This window comes from Trachurus japonicus, chromosome 6, assembly GCF_045865225.1.
Source record: "Trachurus japonicus isolate A0001 chromosome 6, Traja_1.0".
NCBI classification, from domain to species: Eukaryota; Metazoa; Chordata; class Actinopteri; order Carangiformes; family Carangidae; genus Trachurus; species Trachurus japonicus.
In genome coordinates this window covers 23,767,321-23,785,298 of record NC_140912.1, presented here as the reverse complement: position 1 = coordinate 23,785,298, position 17,978 = coordinate 23,767,321, and the positions used below count along the sequence as shown (strand labels likewise).

The window sequence follows — 17,978 nt, the reverse complement described above, 5'->3', positions numbered from 1 at the left end:
TGCATGAGATGATTTACCTACCTACCTATACTGGCTGTATTGTCCTTTAACATCCTTAAAGGAGGAGAAGAGTGTGTTGTATGTTCTTTAACACTGAGTATTGAAAAGGTTTAGGTTTAGGATCAGGGTTAGGTTTGAGTTTACATGAGTGTTAACAATGAATCGTTTGATGTTATGGTACAGTAAAAACCCATTTTCACTTTCTGGGTGAAAGTTCAGGGGACCAGTATCATGCACAAATCTGTCTGTATGTAGATGTTAACACATGGCTGGTCTAAGACTGACTTTATTTGTTTTTTAATCTGCTGCTTTGTCATCTAATTATCTGAACTCAGCATGAAAAACTTGTCTATATGTGCAACAAAACCAAATCTACATGAAACCTGCATTTAACTTTATTTCATAACACTCAGTATAATGGGAAGAGAGAGAGAGAAAAAAGCAGACTGTATAATTTCAGTGTTATCCAGTCAGTCAGTCAGCTTCACAGTTTTGCCTCTATTGGAGCAACAACTGAAGTAAATGGCTGCAGAGTGAAAACAGCCTCAGACAGTGTTGTAGTGCAACTGAGTCAATGATGTGGTTGAAAAGAGGTTAGGTTCTTATTATCTGATTAACAGTTGACCTTGGAAATAGAGCGGTGATGTTGCACGCTGACGTTATGGTCAATAGCTGTGACTTATGTTCAGTATATGTATGTGTGTTTACTCTGCATGTATTGAGTGTGTGTGTGCATGTCTGTGCGTGCATGAAACCAGGAGTAGATGACCTGTTTCGAGGCTTAGATGGTCGAGGTCGGAGATGGAGATGGAGAACTGACAAAGAAATGGTGTTAGGCAGGAAAGAAAAACGAAAGTGAGATAAAGAGAAAGAGAGTGAGACAGAGACAGAGAGAGAGAGATTTCCGCATTATGCCAACAATGCTGGCATGCAGCCTGAGAGAGCAGGGAGGCTGAACTAGAGGGACACACACACACACACACACACACACGCTCACACACGAACCTGCTCCTCCTTATATGCTTATAAGCTTACTTGTGCACTGAATGCAGCTGCTGCTGGACATGCCTGTGTCTGTGTAGTGTGCATGCAAGAGGACACATGAGCTGAATCAGTGAAGATCCAATCCTATTAGTCCTGATGACAGTCTTCTGTTGAACGCAGCACGACCACAGAGCGCTACAGCTGCTCAGCCTAACTCATCTCACACTGTTGATAAGTCACGCACAAGAAGAGAAAGGCAGAGATAGAAACAGGAAGAGATGAACAGGGATGGCAAAGAACGCATCAGTCATCAGTTGTCAGGTGGTGATAAGGTTTCTTTCCTCTTACATAGTTTAAAATTATTTGTGGTTAAATAATTATCCGATCTTAATTCTATATAAAACACTATTTTGATGCTATTCACCATAACTTGCTATTTTTAGGGCTTAAGATTGGAAGATTAGGGTCATTTCTATTCCTCTGAATATTAAAGTTTATTATTGCTCGTATTTTAGATGGCTTTGTAGCCTTGATTTTTGAGTAAACTTATGATCTACTGCTGCCAACCTAATATGAATAAAGAGGACTATTGGACTCTCCATTGCTCTTTTTTGAAATAGGAATAAGAAACATGAATTTGAGCTCAGCTAGAGTACCAAAACATGCCATAAATTAACCATTTCCAAAGAAAAAGCAAAAATGAGTGGTTCAGGAAGTTGGCTGGTGTGGCAGGTGGGCAACAGCAGGTATGTGTAATAATAACTGTAATTAGGTCACTGGTTATTTCACCTCTTAAAGTGGAATTTCTCCACTTGGTTTTTTATCCGTCATCACTGTGATTCATTGTTCATGGACGCGTTAGCTCAGCAGTAACTCTGGAAATGAGTGGAAACTCGCCAGCTACATGTTGTTTCTGGTGCATTTGGATACAGAAAAGGAGACAAATGTAACACATGAGCTCCAACAGCTGAACCTGTAACATCACACTTAGTGAACTATGCCTTTACTTTCCTAACACTGACTCGGCAATATATGTTATTCTGATAGAGGCTAGATGAACCTACAGCTGCGTTAATGCTTATCTAAACTAATCTCTTGTGGGAGCTCTTTATGGATGTGCAGGGATGATATTACTACTGAATATGTCTTATGATAAGACAAACAATAACCAAATTGACTGACACTTTATTAGAAGTCAAATATTGAATCGTGGCATTAACCACACAGCAGTTGTAGTTACAACGATGACATGTACTCTGGGGCCTCCGTCAGATTTTTAATTAAAATATAATTCTGTGTGTGTGAGAAATTATTCACACACGAGTTGTCATTGAACCCATAAGTGGATCTGTCAGGGTTAAGCCATGAAAAACACAAATGAAGACACTCTGGTAGGTGTAAAGGAAATCTGTGTTGAGGAGAATCATGCTCAGATATTTGGAGGGCAGCAGCTCATGCACAAGGGGGGCCTTGAATTATTTTTGGGGAGGGACAGAGTGTCCTTGTTTAAAGTAGGGTGCCACTTTATGCATGCTTAAAGCAGATAAAAACCCAGATCTCAACACAAAAAGTACTAAATGAACTTAGACGGTGAGTTCAGGCGGAGTAGCAGAAAGGAAAAACAAGACATTGTCCGAACCTGGTGTACTCTATATGCAATATTGATGACATAGTTTAAAAAAGGTTGTAAACAGCTTCTTTCAGTGGAGAGTAGCTACAGTAAAGCCTGGTAGAAAAGTTGTTGGATATCATATCGCAATGCGGTCATTAGCATTAGCATATCCATGATGTCATCACATAAAATTTGCATTCTAGCCAATTTGGAGCCAGTTTCATCTGTTTACTTAGCGCCTCTGTGCTCACATAATTTGTATTTTTATACAGTCAAATTCCCAATCAAGTTGTTCTCATTTACAGTATTTTCATTTTTTCATATTTTATTTCTTGCAAAGGTCCTACAACATAAAAAAAAAGCTGCTTGTTGACTTGAACCACACTCTTTTCCTAAACCTAACCAAGTGGCAGTCCAAAAGTCTAACGGCCTCTGGGATAAAACCAAATTCTCATTTACTTTAAACAGGTGATCTAAAACACATGATGACTCTTACTGTAGCTCTCAGCTTAGTATCGACAGAGAGGGCATGTGTGGTGTGTCAGTGATTAAGCTGTGCGAGGGATCATTGTGTTTTGCCATTCATCTCAGAGCTGGGCTAAACAACACCTTGAAATTAGCTCTTGAAATAAGAAAATAAATGAAAAAGTTTAAATACTTATTTACTCTGATCTGCTTCAACAGATTTCAGTTCAGATCTTCTTTGCTTCATCTGCTACACTCTTTGTTTTTTCTGTTTTAAATAAACAGTGCAGAAATATTGCCATTACAAGTCAAAGCTCGAAATTTGTACGAGATCTAAAAGTCATAGCACGTTTCTCGACGTCTGGAATCAGCTTTTTGAAGGTGCTCAAGCTCACCACACCTTCAGCAGGAGCAGGAGGCAACATGTCGATTTTACTGATGCGACCAGAAGCAAAGTGTTGGCGACGCTCTGAATATTTGCCGATTAAGGCCAGTCCAGCAGACAGGTGTTGCACTGTATTGTACTGTAGGTTGTGTGTGTTTTTTGTTTTATTGGATAATCAGGAATCCAACTTCACACTATACAGCCCTAACCTAACTGTACATACAGTTAAAGCCTGGCCTGTAAAACACACACACACACGCACACACAGAGATGTCTAACCCAGATTCAGACAGCAGCATGGCCCAGGACAGGACAGCCTCCCTCCCTCCCTCCCTCCCTCCCTCCCTCGTTCTTTCCCTCTCTGCGTGTCCCAGAACTGAACAACAGGGTATTTCCTTGTGGAACACCAGGAGAAGCCCTGAGAGGTGAAACACAGTCACAGGATAATTGCTGCAGATATTCTTTCTTGGAGCTGAACGAAAGCCCCCGTGGCAAAGTGGTTCAAGGATGATGCGGCTCTTTCACTAACTTCCTAAAGTGTGTTTCTATCTAAAGACATTTCTAGATAGACATCCGGCTTCTTCTTCAGCATGGTGCTACAGTAGTGATACTTGATAGGTCAAACGTCAACGCCATAGGGCCGTGTCACTGTGTCAGCTGCCTGTCTGCCTGGTGTGACAGTGAATCATGGATTTATATATACTGTATGTGTGTGTGTGACTGTGTTTATGTGTGTGTGTGTGTGTGTGTGTGTGTGTGTGTTTATGTGTGTGTGTGTGTGTGCGTGTGTGTGACAACATGTATGATGTGAGCTGATCTCTGTACCTGTGATAAGGTAGCTACTAGTTACCAGCCAAACACGACTCGCTGCGCTCCGTGGATCGAGCCGTTCACTGCAATCCTGTGACCTCGTTTCATCAGCAAGCCTAGAGCCCAACACACGCAAGCTGCGCACACACAAGCTCACACACAAGCTCACACACACACACACACACACTATTAGCCATGATGCAGACCGGAAAGCTCTGTTAGATATTCAGGTATGAATCATCATCATCAGCTGGTTCAGAGTGACATGATGGAAGAGCTTAGTGCCTGAGTCCTGGATTAGACTTTCCCTCCCCGTCTCTCTGCTCATCCTCATCGTAGCCTACGTGGTTGTCTTCCTCTATCTCTTTCATCTTGCATTTTGTTTTGGTTGAAAGGCGCCACATCATGTAGCATTTTTTTCCTTTTTTTTGTATCACCAACATAACTCTTGTCAAAGCGGCTGTGATACTTCAGTGTAATTGACCTTTTGCTAAATCAAACCAAACAAACAGTAATTATCCCATCACAGCTCAGCTAATGTAGCTACCCAGGCGCAGCCAGGTCTCTCAGACTTTGGATTTCTTCACATGTTGATGCCTTGTAGCAAAAATCACACGTTTTCAATCAAAACATAAGATCATATTCCAACTATTAGCAAGTCTGGCAGGTACTACCTAGAGTAACAAGTGTCACCTTTGCAACATATAATTTCTAATCCCACAATCTCAAAAGCTTCATTAAAGCAGAAGTAAGCGATCCGGTCGTTTTCGCTAATGCTGCGTTCCAGGCAGGCTTTTGAAACCGTAAATTACAGCTTCAAGTCAGAACTTACGACTTTGTAGCGTTTCAGGCAACCCACTCGTGTTTTTCCGACCTGTTTTACCTGTGAAAGTCACTATAACGGCCACTCGTAACTTCCGACCCGTGAACTCGTACCAGATCGAACTGGTATGACTTCACAGGTCGGAAAAACACCAGTAACGGGTTGCCTTTAACGCACCATAACCTCTTGTCAGCCGATGGAGTTAGCGGCCCCCGCCCTCGTCATGGATCTATTGGTCCTCGTCCCTACATCACCACATTCGGGCGCATCCCTTGGCTGCACACACAGCCCTGCATGCCGTTCTCTCTCCTCATTGGATAAAACTTGTAGGATACGAGAAAAGTTTTCTCCTCGGCTCAGAGCAGAGCAGAGTGACTGACAGACCCGTGTTTCAGACCAAACACTCTATGTAAGTGATTGCTGTCGGAAGATATAACTATTTAACACTTATATTAACACAAACATATCACTTACTTCTGCTTTAAAATACAATCCTGTGATGTTTTTTCAATAGTATCAATTAAGCACAATATCATGTAGCCTACAGCCCTTTACTTGTGTTCATGTTTAGAAACATTAAACAGTTTTCAGCCAACTGAAGATGTTAGTACCAGCTACATTGTGCTTATAACCACAAGTGATATATCTACATTTCAGCAGCCAGAATCTACAGCCATTAGCTAGAAATCATTTAAATAAGTGATTTTGTTTACTTCTCTGCGAAACAGAGGATGTAACAAATTACTTCATTGCTACTATTACCATTTACTTTATTTCATGATAAAATACCTGCTAAGCTTAATACACCCAACAGCCTCTGCTTTTTTTTGTGTCTAGCATCAGCAGATCAACCTAAAATGGTGAACATGTGAAATATCGTACATGTTAAATAAAATCATGCTAGCACTGTCACAATGAGTAGGCTACGTTAGTATGCTGATGTCAAGTCAAGTCAAGTCAAGTCACTTTATTAAATGTCCCTTGGAGGGCAATTTGGTTGCAACAGACACACACACATTCGTGTGTCAATAAGTTAACTATTTCACCACTGTTGATAATAGGCTGTTTGATAATAGCCTATTTTATGGCAAGATTGTTAGATTTCTTTGCCGTAAATAGTTCCTGTTATGTTTGTTTTACAATTTTTCCTGTTTTAACTTCCTTTCTTTTTTGTATTTGTCAGTGCACTTTGAACTTACTACTACTTACTACTAATAATAATCATCATACTAATAGGCCACTAAAAATATATAGGCCTACGGTAATAACAATGAATGCACAATCAGTTATAAAACTTTTCAAATGTAAAATCAGTTTCATGTTGCAATATGTTTGGAATTGATAATGTGGGGGCGAACAGAGTTTTATAGATTATTTCGTATAATGACGATATGGTCATCATACAGTAGCAATGTGATAGCCTACTCATTGAAAGTAGATATGTTGATAACCAATTATCCTCCAGGCCCTCATGAGACCACACCAGCAACAACAGGTAGCTTTGTCTTCGTATCATCTGGCGCCTTCCTCTCATAAAGGAGAGCTGGCTGCCCGTCCTCCCTCCGCTCCTTTAGCTTTAATGTAGAGGTTGTCAGTCTTTGAGGCGCCGCTATAATTATGCTGGCTCACAATTAATCTGGTAATGATTCATTAATGTTGAATATGTAACACCTTTTAACTCCATCTTCTTCTTTCTTCCTTTGCAGTCTCTCCCTGTGCCTTTCTCCATTATATGCTGCACCCTCCTCTCTTCTTCGTCATACACCACCTCCCTCCCTCCATCCCTCTTTCTTTTTCTCGCTTCTTGCCCTCCATCCATCTGCAACTCTTTCTCTCTTTTTTTCTCTTCTCTCCTCCTTCTTCTGGACAGGATGTTGTGTTGTATAATCAAGCCTCCTTTGAACAGGCAGCTCTTTTCTCTCCAGGCAGTTGATTCATCCAGAAACAGGTTGTTCCTGGGGAAGACAGGAGGAGTGGGCTCGGAAGTTGTGGAGGGAAGGAGAGAGAGAGAGAGAGAGAGAGAGAGAGGGAGCGAGAGTGAGGGAAAGAGATTAAAGGAGTCTTTTGTGTTGTGTTGAGCACCAAGGTGAGAGCAGGTTGTGCCAGTGTGCAGCAGTGTGTTTGCATGGGAAGTTTTTTTTTTGTTGTTGTCTAAAACCTCGTTAAAGGGATAGTTCAACATTTTGACAAATTGTCCCATTGCCATAATCCCTATAGTCATAGCAGTAGGTTCGTTACCTTTAATTGTCGGTGCAAGCTATTTTTAGAACGGTGGAGCAGAGCTGCGAGCTGCTCAGAGCTACGCTACGGAGGCTAATGGGATTTATTGGTTTCCCACATCAAACTCATCAAATACACAATCCAACAACTCCAAAACGCTCTGGTGGACAAGTTGTGACCTGCACATTCACTACGCTATGAGATGATAACAGAACGTTACCAGACAGAGTTGTTTTAGAGGTAAATTCATGCAAAACCGCTGATGCGCGTTGCGTTCAGGGACAGTTTTTCAGCAAGCAGTCTCTGTATTTACCTCGAATACGGCTCCGTTTCGTAACGTTCCATTATTATCTCATAGCGTGGTGATGAGGGAAACCAAGAAATCCCATGAGCCTCCGTAGCGTATAGCTCTGAGCAGCTCACGGCTCTGCTCCGCCGTTCTAAAAATAGCTTGCACCGACAATTAAAGGTAACGAACCTACTGCTATGACTATAGCGATTATGGCAATGGGCCAATTTGCCAAAATGTTGAACTATCCCTTTAAATGTCACATTTTAACATGTGATTGTGTCTTGAGAAAGAGTGAAGTTGTTCTTCTTCTCCCTCCTCACACCTCCGCTCAACACACACACACACACACAAACAAACACACACAAACACACACACTCACAGTGGTGTTGAGTTTACTGTGAGCCTGGCATAGCAGTGTTGGCAGAGAGTGCAGAGAGGGGTAAAGAGAAACAGAGAGGCAGAGAGGCAAAAAAAAATCAATAGCCATCGACATGCAACACTGCATCAAGACGGTTACTGTCCAGCGAGAGGGAGGGAGGGAGGGAGAGGCTTCGGCTCGAGAGCCCCTTCGGAGAGACAGACAGACAGACAGACAGGTGAATAGAAAGAGAGAGAGCGAGGGAGGTGAGGGTGAGGGAGAAGGTTGTAATTGAGAGAAAACATCTACTTGATATAGCCAGAGAGAAAGAAACGAGAGGGTGGGATGAGAGGCAGATGAAAAGGGGGGATTATGACAAAGAAGAAAGGAGCAATTAGGGAGAGGGAGAAAAGAAAATGGGCCGAAATAAAAGAAAGAATAAGAGAGATATGAATAGATGAATGTAGAGGAGGAGTTAGAAAGATGAGGGAGATGTGAAAAGCACCTTCAGGCACAGACACAGCGAGATAAATTATTTTTTGATGGTAAATTCATTTTCTAGCAAAAGATGACAGTAAACAGATGAATACATACTGTCTCATCACACGGTGCTGCCGGAGTAATTGTCCTCCCTCCTGCTACTGTGTGAGGCATCGTGTAATAGGTAGATGTCCACATGCTGTGTGTGTGTGTGTGTGTGTGTGCGTGTTTCTAACCCTGACTCAGGTGTCTTTCATAATGAGATCAGTCAGGCATAACAAGACCCACTAGAACAGATAACTCAAATATAAATGAAGCTGCTTATTCTTTCAATAAAAACACCTGGAAATAAATGCTTCATATGAGCAGCAGCAGCGGCGACGTGATTGTTGTAGACGGATTATTTAAGTTGTGTAATCACCAGGGGAAAAACGACGAAAATGACACTGGCGAGTAATAATGCACAGCAAAGATACGACCTTTAAAAAGATACAACCTAATTTAATGCAAAGTTTTCCACTAAAATCACATCTGTCCTTGACTTCTCAAAGAGGGAACCACAACAGGGGTTGTTGAGTGGGTTCCTGGGGGTCCCCAGAAAAAAGGGGAATAATCTATTGTAACTATAAGTAACACAATAACATAATACAATATATGACACTCCTAAAAATCAAAAACCTTGTTAGAGAGGAGACTGTGGGTCATTTTTTTATAATGCCTTGATGTCATAATGTTAGAGAGAAACAGTATTTTAATACATTTTGATACAACCCAATAAAGTTGTTATGTGCATGTTTCCCCATGTCTTTTGTCAGACACTTAACAAGCCTGCAGAGTAACTTTCCAGTCTAATTAAGCTCAAAATGCTGATTTCATAATTATGATTTTGTCTGTAAAAAATCTAGATAACACTGTGCTGTGACTCTGGCTACATTTACCCAGGGGGACACTTGAGGGATAATAGTCACTCTTGTATGGAAAGTAGCTAAGGTTTGTTCAGAAATTGTTGCTTGTTGTCACTAAATCAGCTGCTGAAGGGGAGTTAGTAAATCTAGCAACAAATGTGCTGCAGCTTATACACAGGTAGCTGACCTTTAACTTTTTTTTTTTTCCAACCATCAAAAATCAATGCATTCACATTGGAAGGTATACAGTACTGTCACCCTTTGAGTAGCAAACACAATAAGGAGGTGAACTGTTTGTCACTGTTATTGTCCCGAATGTCAACTTCTCTTTTTTTCTTTCTTTCTTTCTTTCTTTCTTTCTTTCTTTCTTTCTTTCTTTCTTTCTTTCTTTCTTTCTTTCTTTCTTTCTTTCTTTCTTTCTTTCTCCTACAGTTTATTAGACGATTATTTTCTATTCTGTTTCTTATCTCTCTCCAATCTGTTTGTACTTTGTTCTTCAAACAAATTAGTTTTGGACTCTCCAGCCTGTGTGCTTTGTTTGTACTCTCTCGCTTTCGGAGATTAAAAGTTAAAGTTTACTTCATTTATTGTATACTGTCCAACTTTGTCCCCTGTCGTCTGTGTGTGTCAGGACGGCCCATGCGCAGGGTAAAGCGGAGGCAGCGGTGGGAGCGGCCCAGAAAGCCCAGGAGGAGAGTCGTATGGCCCGGGTCACCGCCAAGCAGTTCTCCCCGTCCTTCCAGCACCCGGGAAACGGTGAGACCGACCGAGCGCAACATGTGCATCCATATGCAGCAACATCCCTTCAAGGGATAGTTCAACATTTTGGCAAATTGGCCCATTGCCATAATCCCTATAGTCATAGCAGTAGGTTCGTTACCTTTAATTGTCGGTGCAAGCTATTTTTAGAACAGCGGAGCAGAGCCGCGAGCTGCTCAGAGCTACGCTACGGAGGCTCATGGGATTTCTTGGTTTCCCTCATCAAACTCATCAAATACACAATCCAACAACTCCACAACGCTCTGGTGGACAAGTTGTGACCTGCACATTCACCACGCTATGAGATAATAACAGAACGTTATGAGACAGAGTTGTTTTAGAGGGAAATTCATGCAAAACCGCTGATGCCTGTTCCCGTCAGGGACAGTTTTTCAACAAGCATTTGCCTCTAAAACAACTCTACCTTGTAACGTTCTGTTATTATCTCATAGCGTGGTGAATGTGCAGGTCACAACTTGTCCACGAGAGCGTTTTGGAGTTGTTGGATTGTGTATTTGATTAGGGAAACCAAGAAATCCCATTAGCCTCCGTTGCGTAGCTCTGAGCAGCTCGCTACTCTGCTCCGCCGTTCTAAAAATAGCTTGCACCGACAATTAAACGTAACGAACCTATTGCTAAGACTATAGGGATTATGGCAATGGCCAATTTGCCAAAATATTGAACTATCCCTTTAATGTGGCAGAGCAGCCAAGCAGACACATCCGACAAACAACACATGCGTGTACACGTGTGTGAACAAACGAAACACATATACCTGGTTGTGTGTTTGTGTGTTTATGTATGTGTGGGTTGGTGATAAAGGTCAGTGCCAACCACCCTCTAGCTTTGAGTTTCTGTCTTTGTCACTCACACTTGTACAGCGCTGCAGGTAGCCAACCCACATGAACATGCATCCTGACACACACACACACACACACACACACACACACACACACACACACACACACACACACACACACACACACACACACACACACAGCCACTGACTTCATGACATGTACTGTACACTCCCACACACACATACCTGAGATGACAGTGATTGTTCTTTTGCCTTCTCCTCCGCTCTCAGCAGCTGTCTGTTTGTCCGCGTTATTGTGACGACATCTATGTCAACAAGCATCAGCGCTGACATTTTGCAACGTTTTTTGTGTTGATATCCCGCGTATCATCCTCCTCTACCCTGGAGTTTCCTCCGCATCTGTTCCCAGATAAAAACAATGGACTGTGAGGGATCGTATTATTTTTAGGTTGTGAGAAGGTCCCAGAGAAAATATGATCAGAAATCTTGCTTTTGTTTTGTTTTCCTTTAAAATATATATATATATTTTGTAACCCCTCTCTCAAACATAATATTTTGGGCTAATGATTAAGGCACAAACCACATAATTGCCTTGTCGACAACTCAGTTCCAGCTGTTCAGCTCTTGTTGCACATCAAAACAGTTTCTCCTGTCGAATGAGGACAAAATGCTCAACAAATGATCCTAAAATAAAACTAAAATCATTTGTAGGTGATTCACGTCCAAACATAGCAGAGGACATGAAGGTGCCTGTTCTTTTCTCTCTCTCTCTCTCTCATTGCATTTTTTTTTTTGGGCCATTTTCTAGTTTTAACACAAAACAGAACCTGTTTTTTTTTTCATTTGCTAATAACTATTGATCATTTTCTACCTCACTGGGCTTTTATGTGTAAGCTAGAGTGTAAATAAAATCCATTTTCATCATTGTCAAGACACATTCACTACAGATATGAAAGTAAAATACAAGAATGAAATGCATTGATTGTAAATTGTAAATCTAATTTAACATGGACTTATCCACCTTTTTCCGAATGTCACAAACGTGTGCCGGTTTTGCTTACGTTTCCATGGTTTCGGTAGTCGCGGTAAATGCATGGATTTTTTTTTTTTTTTTTTTTCAATGAAAATCTGTAAAACGCATTGGATCATCACACCAGCTATATCACACAAATTGACATCCGTGTTAAAAGCCAGCGTTAATAGATCCATGCTTTTAACGCAACTATGGCAATGACTGAAAACCATGGAAACGTAAACGTACAATTCCACCGGAAATGCAAAACCTGCTTCCGGTTTTGACCATAGATGACGTTCGGAAACTTGTGGATAATATTAAAGGGGACATGTTATGCTCATTTCTGCTTCTTGACGTCTAAAAGTAATGTTAGTAACGTGCTTTGGTCAGAAAAACCAAAAGATTGAGCACAGCTGGGTTCTCTACACACCAGTTTGTTTCACAGCCCTGCTCTGAACGGTCGGTTTAGAACCTTCGCTCTGGTAGCTGAGGTAACCATGGTAACCACGGGAGCGAGGGCTGGAATATTCATATCACCCGGCTTGTGATGTAATAAACCCGGTGAAATTAAAACGGCTAGTTAAGAGACACATTTTCTGACTATGGCAGTTTACAAAATGTTGACGTAGTTGTCAAGACGTACATTTAAGGGGTTGAGGAGGCACAACGGATATGCAAATACACATACTAAAGCAATGAAAAAGTGAGTTTTGCATAATATGTCCCATTTAAAGGTCCCATATTGTGAAAAACAGGTTTTTTTCTGGTCTCTACATACATAAACTGATCCTCCCACCCTGAGCCTACCAACTCCTAGAATGAGGAAAGCAAACGGGTCCTGCATCGACTCTACAGCCCACCCACTGGTAAAACGGTGCTAAAACAGGCTGTTCACTCAGCTCCTGTGGTGATGTCACGACGGGAATTAGGCCGGCCCCTCAGCGCTATAAAACGCCTACCACGTCTATTTCTCCTGAGCTAAATTGATGAAATACCGACCAATTTTAAATCATAAAGTGGTAATAATCTTTGCCGTGTACAGTAACCATGTTACTTAAAGGTGCAGGCACAGAAACAGCTTGTTCTCAGTAGAGCTCATTTGAGCGACTTTTAGACAGCTGACATTCAGGACCACGGATCAGTTTGGGGCAATACATTTCGAATACAGTTTAGTTGGACGTCTGACAGCTGAGTGAAATTGAGTAAAAAGAGTATGATATGGGACCTTTAAAATATAATATGACTGCAGCATCACCTCTGTCTCCTGCAGGCATGGAGGTGCAGCGCCCCAAACGCCAGGTGTCCAGCGAGGTGGAGGGCGAGGGGCTGTCGAGTAGCGCCGGGACGGCCGATAGCCCCGATCTCTACGTGAAGAGCGGCGCATCTGACGACCCCTCCAACGACGCAGCGACCCCCGACCTCAGCCCCCCGTCCTCCTCGCCTCCCCACACCCCGCCTCCCCCCGCCCGGCCCACCCAGCGCAGCAAGAGCGCCCGCTTCCACCGGCAGACCGCCGTCGACCACGGGGACAGGAACAAGGAGGGAGGGGACAGGGGGGAGAAAGCTGGGGGAGGGAAGACGGAGATCCAGGTGTTGATGGAGGGAGGAGGTGAAGGCAGCGGGGGAGGAAAGGGGGAGTACCCACGGGCCAACAGCTGGAGCGAGGACAAAAGGAGAGGGATGTTGTCAAAAAGCGGGAGCGCGGTCAGCGGCCGAGGGGCGAGTCGGACCAACGGACACAAACACAGCTCCTCCAATCACAAGTCGCGGGAGCACGGCTCGTCCAATCACAGACAGGCCCGCGCGGACAGGTGGACAGAGTCGTCCTCGTCGGCCTCGTGGACGTCGTCGGGGCACAGGGGCGTGCACGGCCGCGGGGGAGGGGGAGGGGGGCGGCTGCTGGAGCAGGACGAGGAGAAAATTAGCAACTACGAGATGGAGATGAAGCCTTTACAGCCCAGAGACTCCGCTACTACCCACAAGCCCCATGGGCACGGGGGCGAGGAGAGGCCGCAGGGGCACGGCGCGCACGCCCACGGAGAGGGGCGCTCGCACGCCGCGCCGCGACAGAGACACAAGAACCGCGACGGGAGGGAGGGGAGGGAGGGGAGGGAGGGGGGGAAAGAGGGGGGGAGTAAAGACTCGTCGGTGCACAAGCTGGACAGACCGGGGGAGAAGATGGATCCGCGGCCGCTGCGCCGGGACCTCACCCTCTCCCCCCCTCTCAAGTCCTCACCCATCACGCCGGAGCAGCAGGACCACGGCCTCACGCAGAGCAAAGGCAACTCGGTAAGACGCACACACACACACACCGCACTGACGTAAAAACTCTGAGAGGCAAGTTTGACCCTCCTGTTCCCTTCCTCCATCCTTCCTTCCTTCTTTCCACAATCCTTTTCCCTTCCTTCCTTCCTTCCTTCCTTCCTTCCTTCCTTCCTTCCTTCCTTCCTTCCTTCCTTCCTTCCTTCCTTCCTTCCTTCCTTCCTTCCTTCCTTCCACAATCCTTCCTTTTTCCCTTCCTTCCTTCCTTCCTTCCTTCCTTCCTTCCTTCCTTCCTTCCTTCCTTCCTTCCTTCTTTCCACAATCCTTTTTCCCTTCCTTCTTTCCTTCCTCTTTTGATCAAATTGACCTGATTTGTTCCCTCCCTCCATCTTTCTTTCCTTCCCCTTTCCCTTCCTTCTTTCCCTCTCTTCCTCTCCTTCATCCTTACTTCTTTCTTCCTTTTTCACCCAATTGACCCAGGGTGTTCCCTCTTTCCATCTATCTTTCCTTCCTTTCTCCCTTCCTTTCTTCCTTCTTTCCACAACCCTTTTCCCTTCCTTCCTTCCTTCCTTCCTTCTTTCCACAATCCTTTTTCCCTTCCTTCCTTCCACCCTCTTTTGATCAAATTGACCTGGTTTGTTCCCTCCCTCCAGCTTTCCTTCCTTTTTCCCTTCTTCCTTCCTTGAACGAATCTGTTCCCTCCCTCCATCTATCTTTCCTTCCTTTTTCCCTTCCTTCTTTCCTCCCATCTTTCCCTTTGTCCGTCCGTCCTTCCTTCCTTCCTTCCTTCCTTCCTTCCTTCCTAGACCCAGGAGGAAAACAGGAGGGTTAAGGCCACAGACTGGGACCGAGTGTCCCCGACAGCGTAAATAAACAGTTTCCTACAAACATTCAACTGGAGCAGAGTTGACTTTTGCAGCTTTTAATCTGTGTTAATGTGCTGTATAACGCTGCCACAATTATGAGCCTGTTGACACAAAATACAACTACACAAAAACCCGCAACCCTGTGAATATTCCCAGCTTTAAAAGAAAAAAAAAAAAACCACAGCCTAGAGGATTAGAGGATTAAATAGTTTTTTGGGTGCACTGTTATGGGTTAGCAGCACTATGTGGCACGGCACGAGCAGAGAGCCAAACAAACAGCTCCCACTCTGCCGAGGTGTCGGCGGTGCAGACACACTCAGGAAACTACGTCTGTAGCTCTGAGTCTGACCTCTGACCTCCCTGTGGAGAGGGTCAGCAGGCAATTTCCTCAGGATCAGAAGTTCCTCCACACTCACGTTGGTTCAGTTCTTAAGTTTTATCACAGCTACCACAATATATTTGATAAATAAACACATAAATAAATCATAGATTAGCACAGTGCAATAATAACACAGAGATGAATTACAATCATAGTATACAAACAAAATATACCTTACACACAATCTGTCAGCTTCAAAGGCTACACACGGTTAAATTAAAGGCTAATTAACTCTAATTACATTGTTAACGATAAATGAAATGCTGGGGGACTACAGCACTGCTATCATAGGAAACATTTATAATCACAATAATCTACAAACATTATACTGTACATAAACAGAAGAGATAAGAAAGGGGGGGGGGGGGGTTATTATTGTGCAACCATAATAACAAACCCCACTTCATACAACACTAAAACATCAGTCATCATCATCTTTTAAAACATTTTTTCTCATGTGCAGGCATTAAACTATTAATACAAATGTATTATATTTTCATTTAATTATTTGGGTATTTACTCACTTAGTTTTATTTTTTTTGCTTTGTTGGTGTTGTCTTCAGTTTGTCTGTGTATATGTGTTTGTATATGTCTTTCTGTACATGCCTATATATTAGAGAGATAAAGATTAGTGATATTAGAATAAATCCAGCTAAATACATTTATAAATTAACTTGTTGTATAGATTATAATGACAAGGAAGCTTGATAGTTAATTTATGAATAGGGGGTGGGAGTAGATAAGTTTCACTTCTTCCCACTCCTTCCATATGAAAAATCGAATTATTTTAATTTTTTTCATGTGTTGTCTTTGTAAAGTGTTTATTTGTTATGTCTAGTCTGTCCATTACTGTATTATTTCTTATTTTTCTTTTAACATGTCCGAAATAAACTGAAACTAACTAACTAACTAACTAAATAAATGAACACAAATTATACTTATCTAAACTGGAATTGATTGAAAATAAAAATATATAAGTGCCTCACAGAGCCAAATTCAAAGATCAGATATCTCCCTCCAGTGAAGTTAGTTGGACCTACATTCATCAGGTGCACATGAACACAACTCTAATAAGCAATAACGTTGTTCTGTATGTGCTGGATGTAAACGTTTCCTACATGTCAGCATCAAAAGTGATAATATTTCAGTGTTTACAGCTTCCACTCTAAATTATTTAGCCAGTGAAGAGTAAAGCTGATCATGCTGCACAATATGGCCTAAAGCATGTCGGCACTGTGAACATTGCACCATTTGTGATTGACCCATTTATGACTGATGACCATGTTATTCCAAAACCGTAAGCAATAATCTGCTGCTGCTGCTGCTGCTGCAACAGGCTCCACTTTTTCCGGGAAGGCTTTCCGCCAGATGTTATGTTAGAACCTGGCTGCAGGGATTTTGCCACTCGGCCGTTCAGCTGCAGCAGCGTTAGTAAAGACTGTGCTGCCGATGCTGAGCAATAACGCCGCCTGGCTCGCGTTCCACTTCACTCTTTTAATGTGTCGGGTGGAGTCGAGCTCATTACGTGGGGCTCCGTGTCAACGTCCTCCACATTAAACTGGGAAAACCTTATCTTATAAAGTTGACATTGCAGAGGGTTCGGCCATGCAATTACAATTTACACCCTGCAGAGACGTGTTGTTGAAACGTTAACATCCATTTGTTGACCTTTCTCGCAACCATGATGAAGCATAACTTTGCATTTTGCTGTTTTTCATTGAAGGGAAATATCAATAAAATTCTTCACGATCTAGTTTGTAATTTAATCTGCCATCTGATGCTGAAATTGAACCAATAATACATCTACAAAGTTAAAAAAAACAAAACAAAACACTGTTAATTCCCCCACTAAAAGAAACCCAACCCATGTCCTTTTACATGTAGCTAGTCATTTTACCAGTCGTTGAAAATATAAAAATATTGATGCTAGCAGCTTCAGGTTTTCGTAGTTTCAACCTCTGTGTGGCTTTGTTTGGCCTTAATTTCTCACTGGACGGTCGGCAGCTGTACGGTGCATTTGTCATATCTGTCATGTCACTGCCACACATTGATTTGACTAAAAGGATTTGTTGCCCACTGTCATGAGGATACATCCCATCCCCAATGACATAACACAATGTTATCCCACATATTAAGATAATCCTGGGGGAGAGGCACAAGGTTTAACCTTGTGAAATAAAGAAAGATTTTTTTTTTTTTTTTTTTTTTGCAGTATGAGCTAGCAGAGGGGATTACGCTGTTCTAATATAATTTTTTGGCTACGTCTTGACTCAGCCTGGTGGATGGCCCCAAACACACTAATCCTGGATGATAATACGGCAGCGGCATTAGCTAATGAAACCAACAGGAAAATCAGCAGCGAGCGCAAACCACACATCGTACGCTACAGACATACACTGAGCATATTATGAATAATATCCCACACACACACACACACACACACACATGCAATATTTATGTGTAAACCATTAAATGTAGCTCCATTCTCCCTCACACAACTCAAACTTAAACACTGATATGTATCAAGCAGTGAGTTAAGGTAT

General features: G+C 42.7%; 1 protein-coding gene across 1 annotated transcript in view; it reads left to right on the top strand.

The window, feature by feature from the left end:
* Positions 1-17,978, top strand: part of jph3b (junctophilin 3b) — a 43,822-nt gene that overhangs the window by 18,711 nt on the left and 7,133 nt on the right. The window contains exons 4-5 of the mRNA XM_085779916.1: positions 9,966-10,090; positions 13,199-14,217. Of these exons, the coding sequence (XP_085636042.1) occupies positions 9,966-10,090; positions 13,199-14,217 (1,144 nt within the window). The remainder of the gene's footprint in view (positions 1-9,965; positions 10,091-13,198; positions 14,218-17,978) is intronic.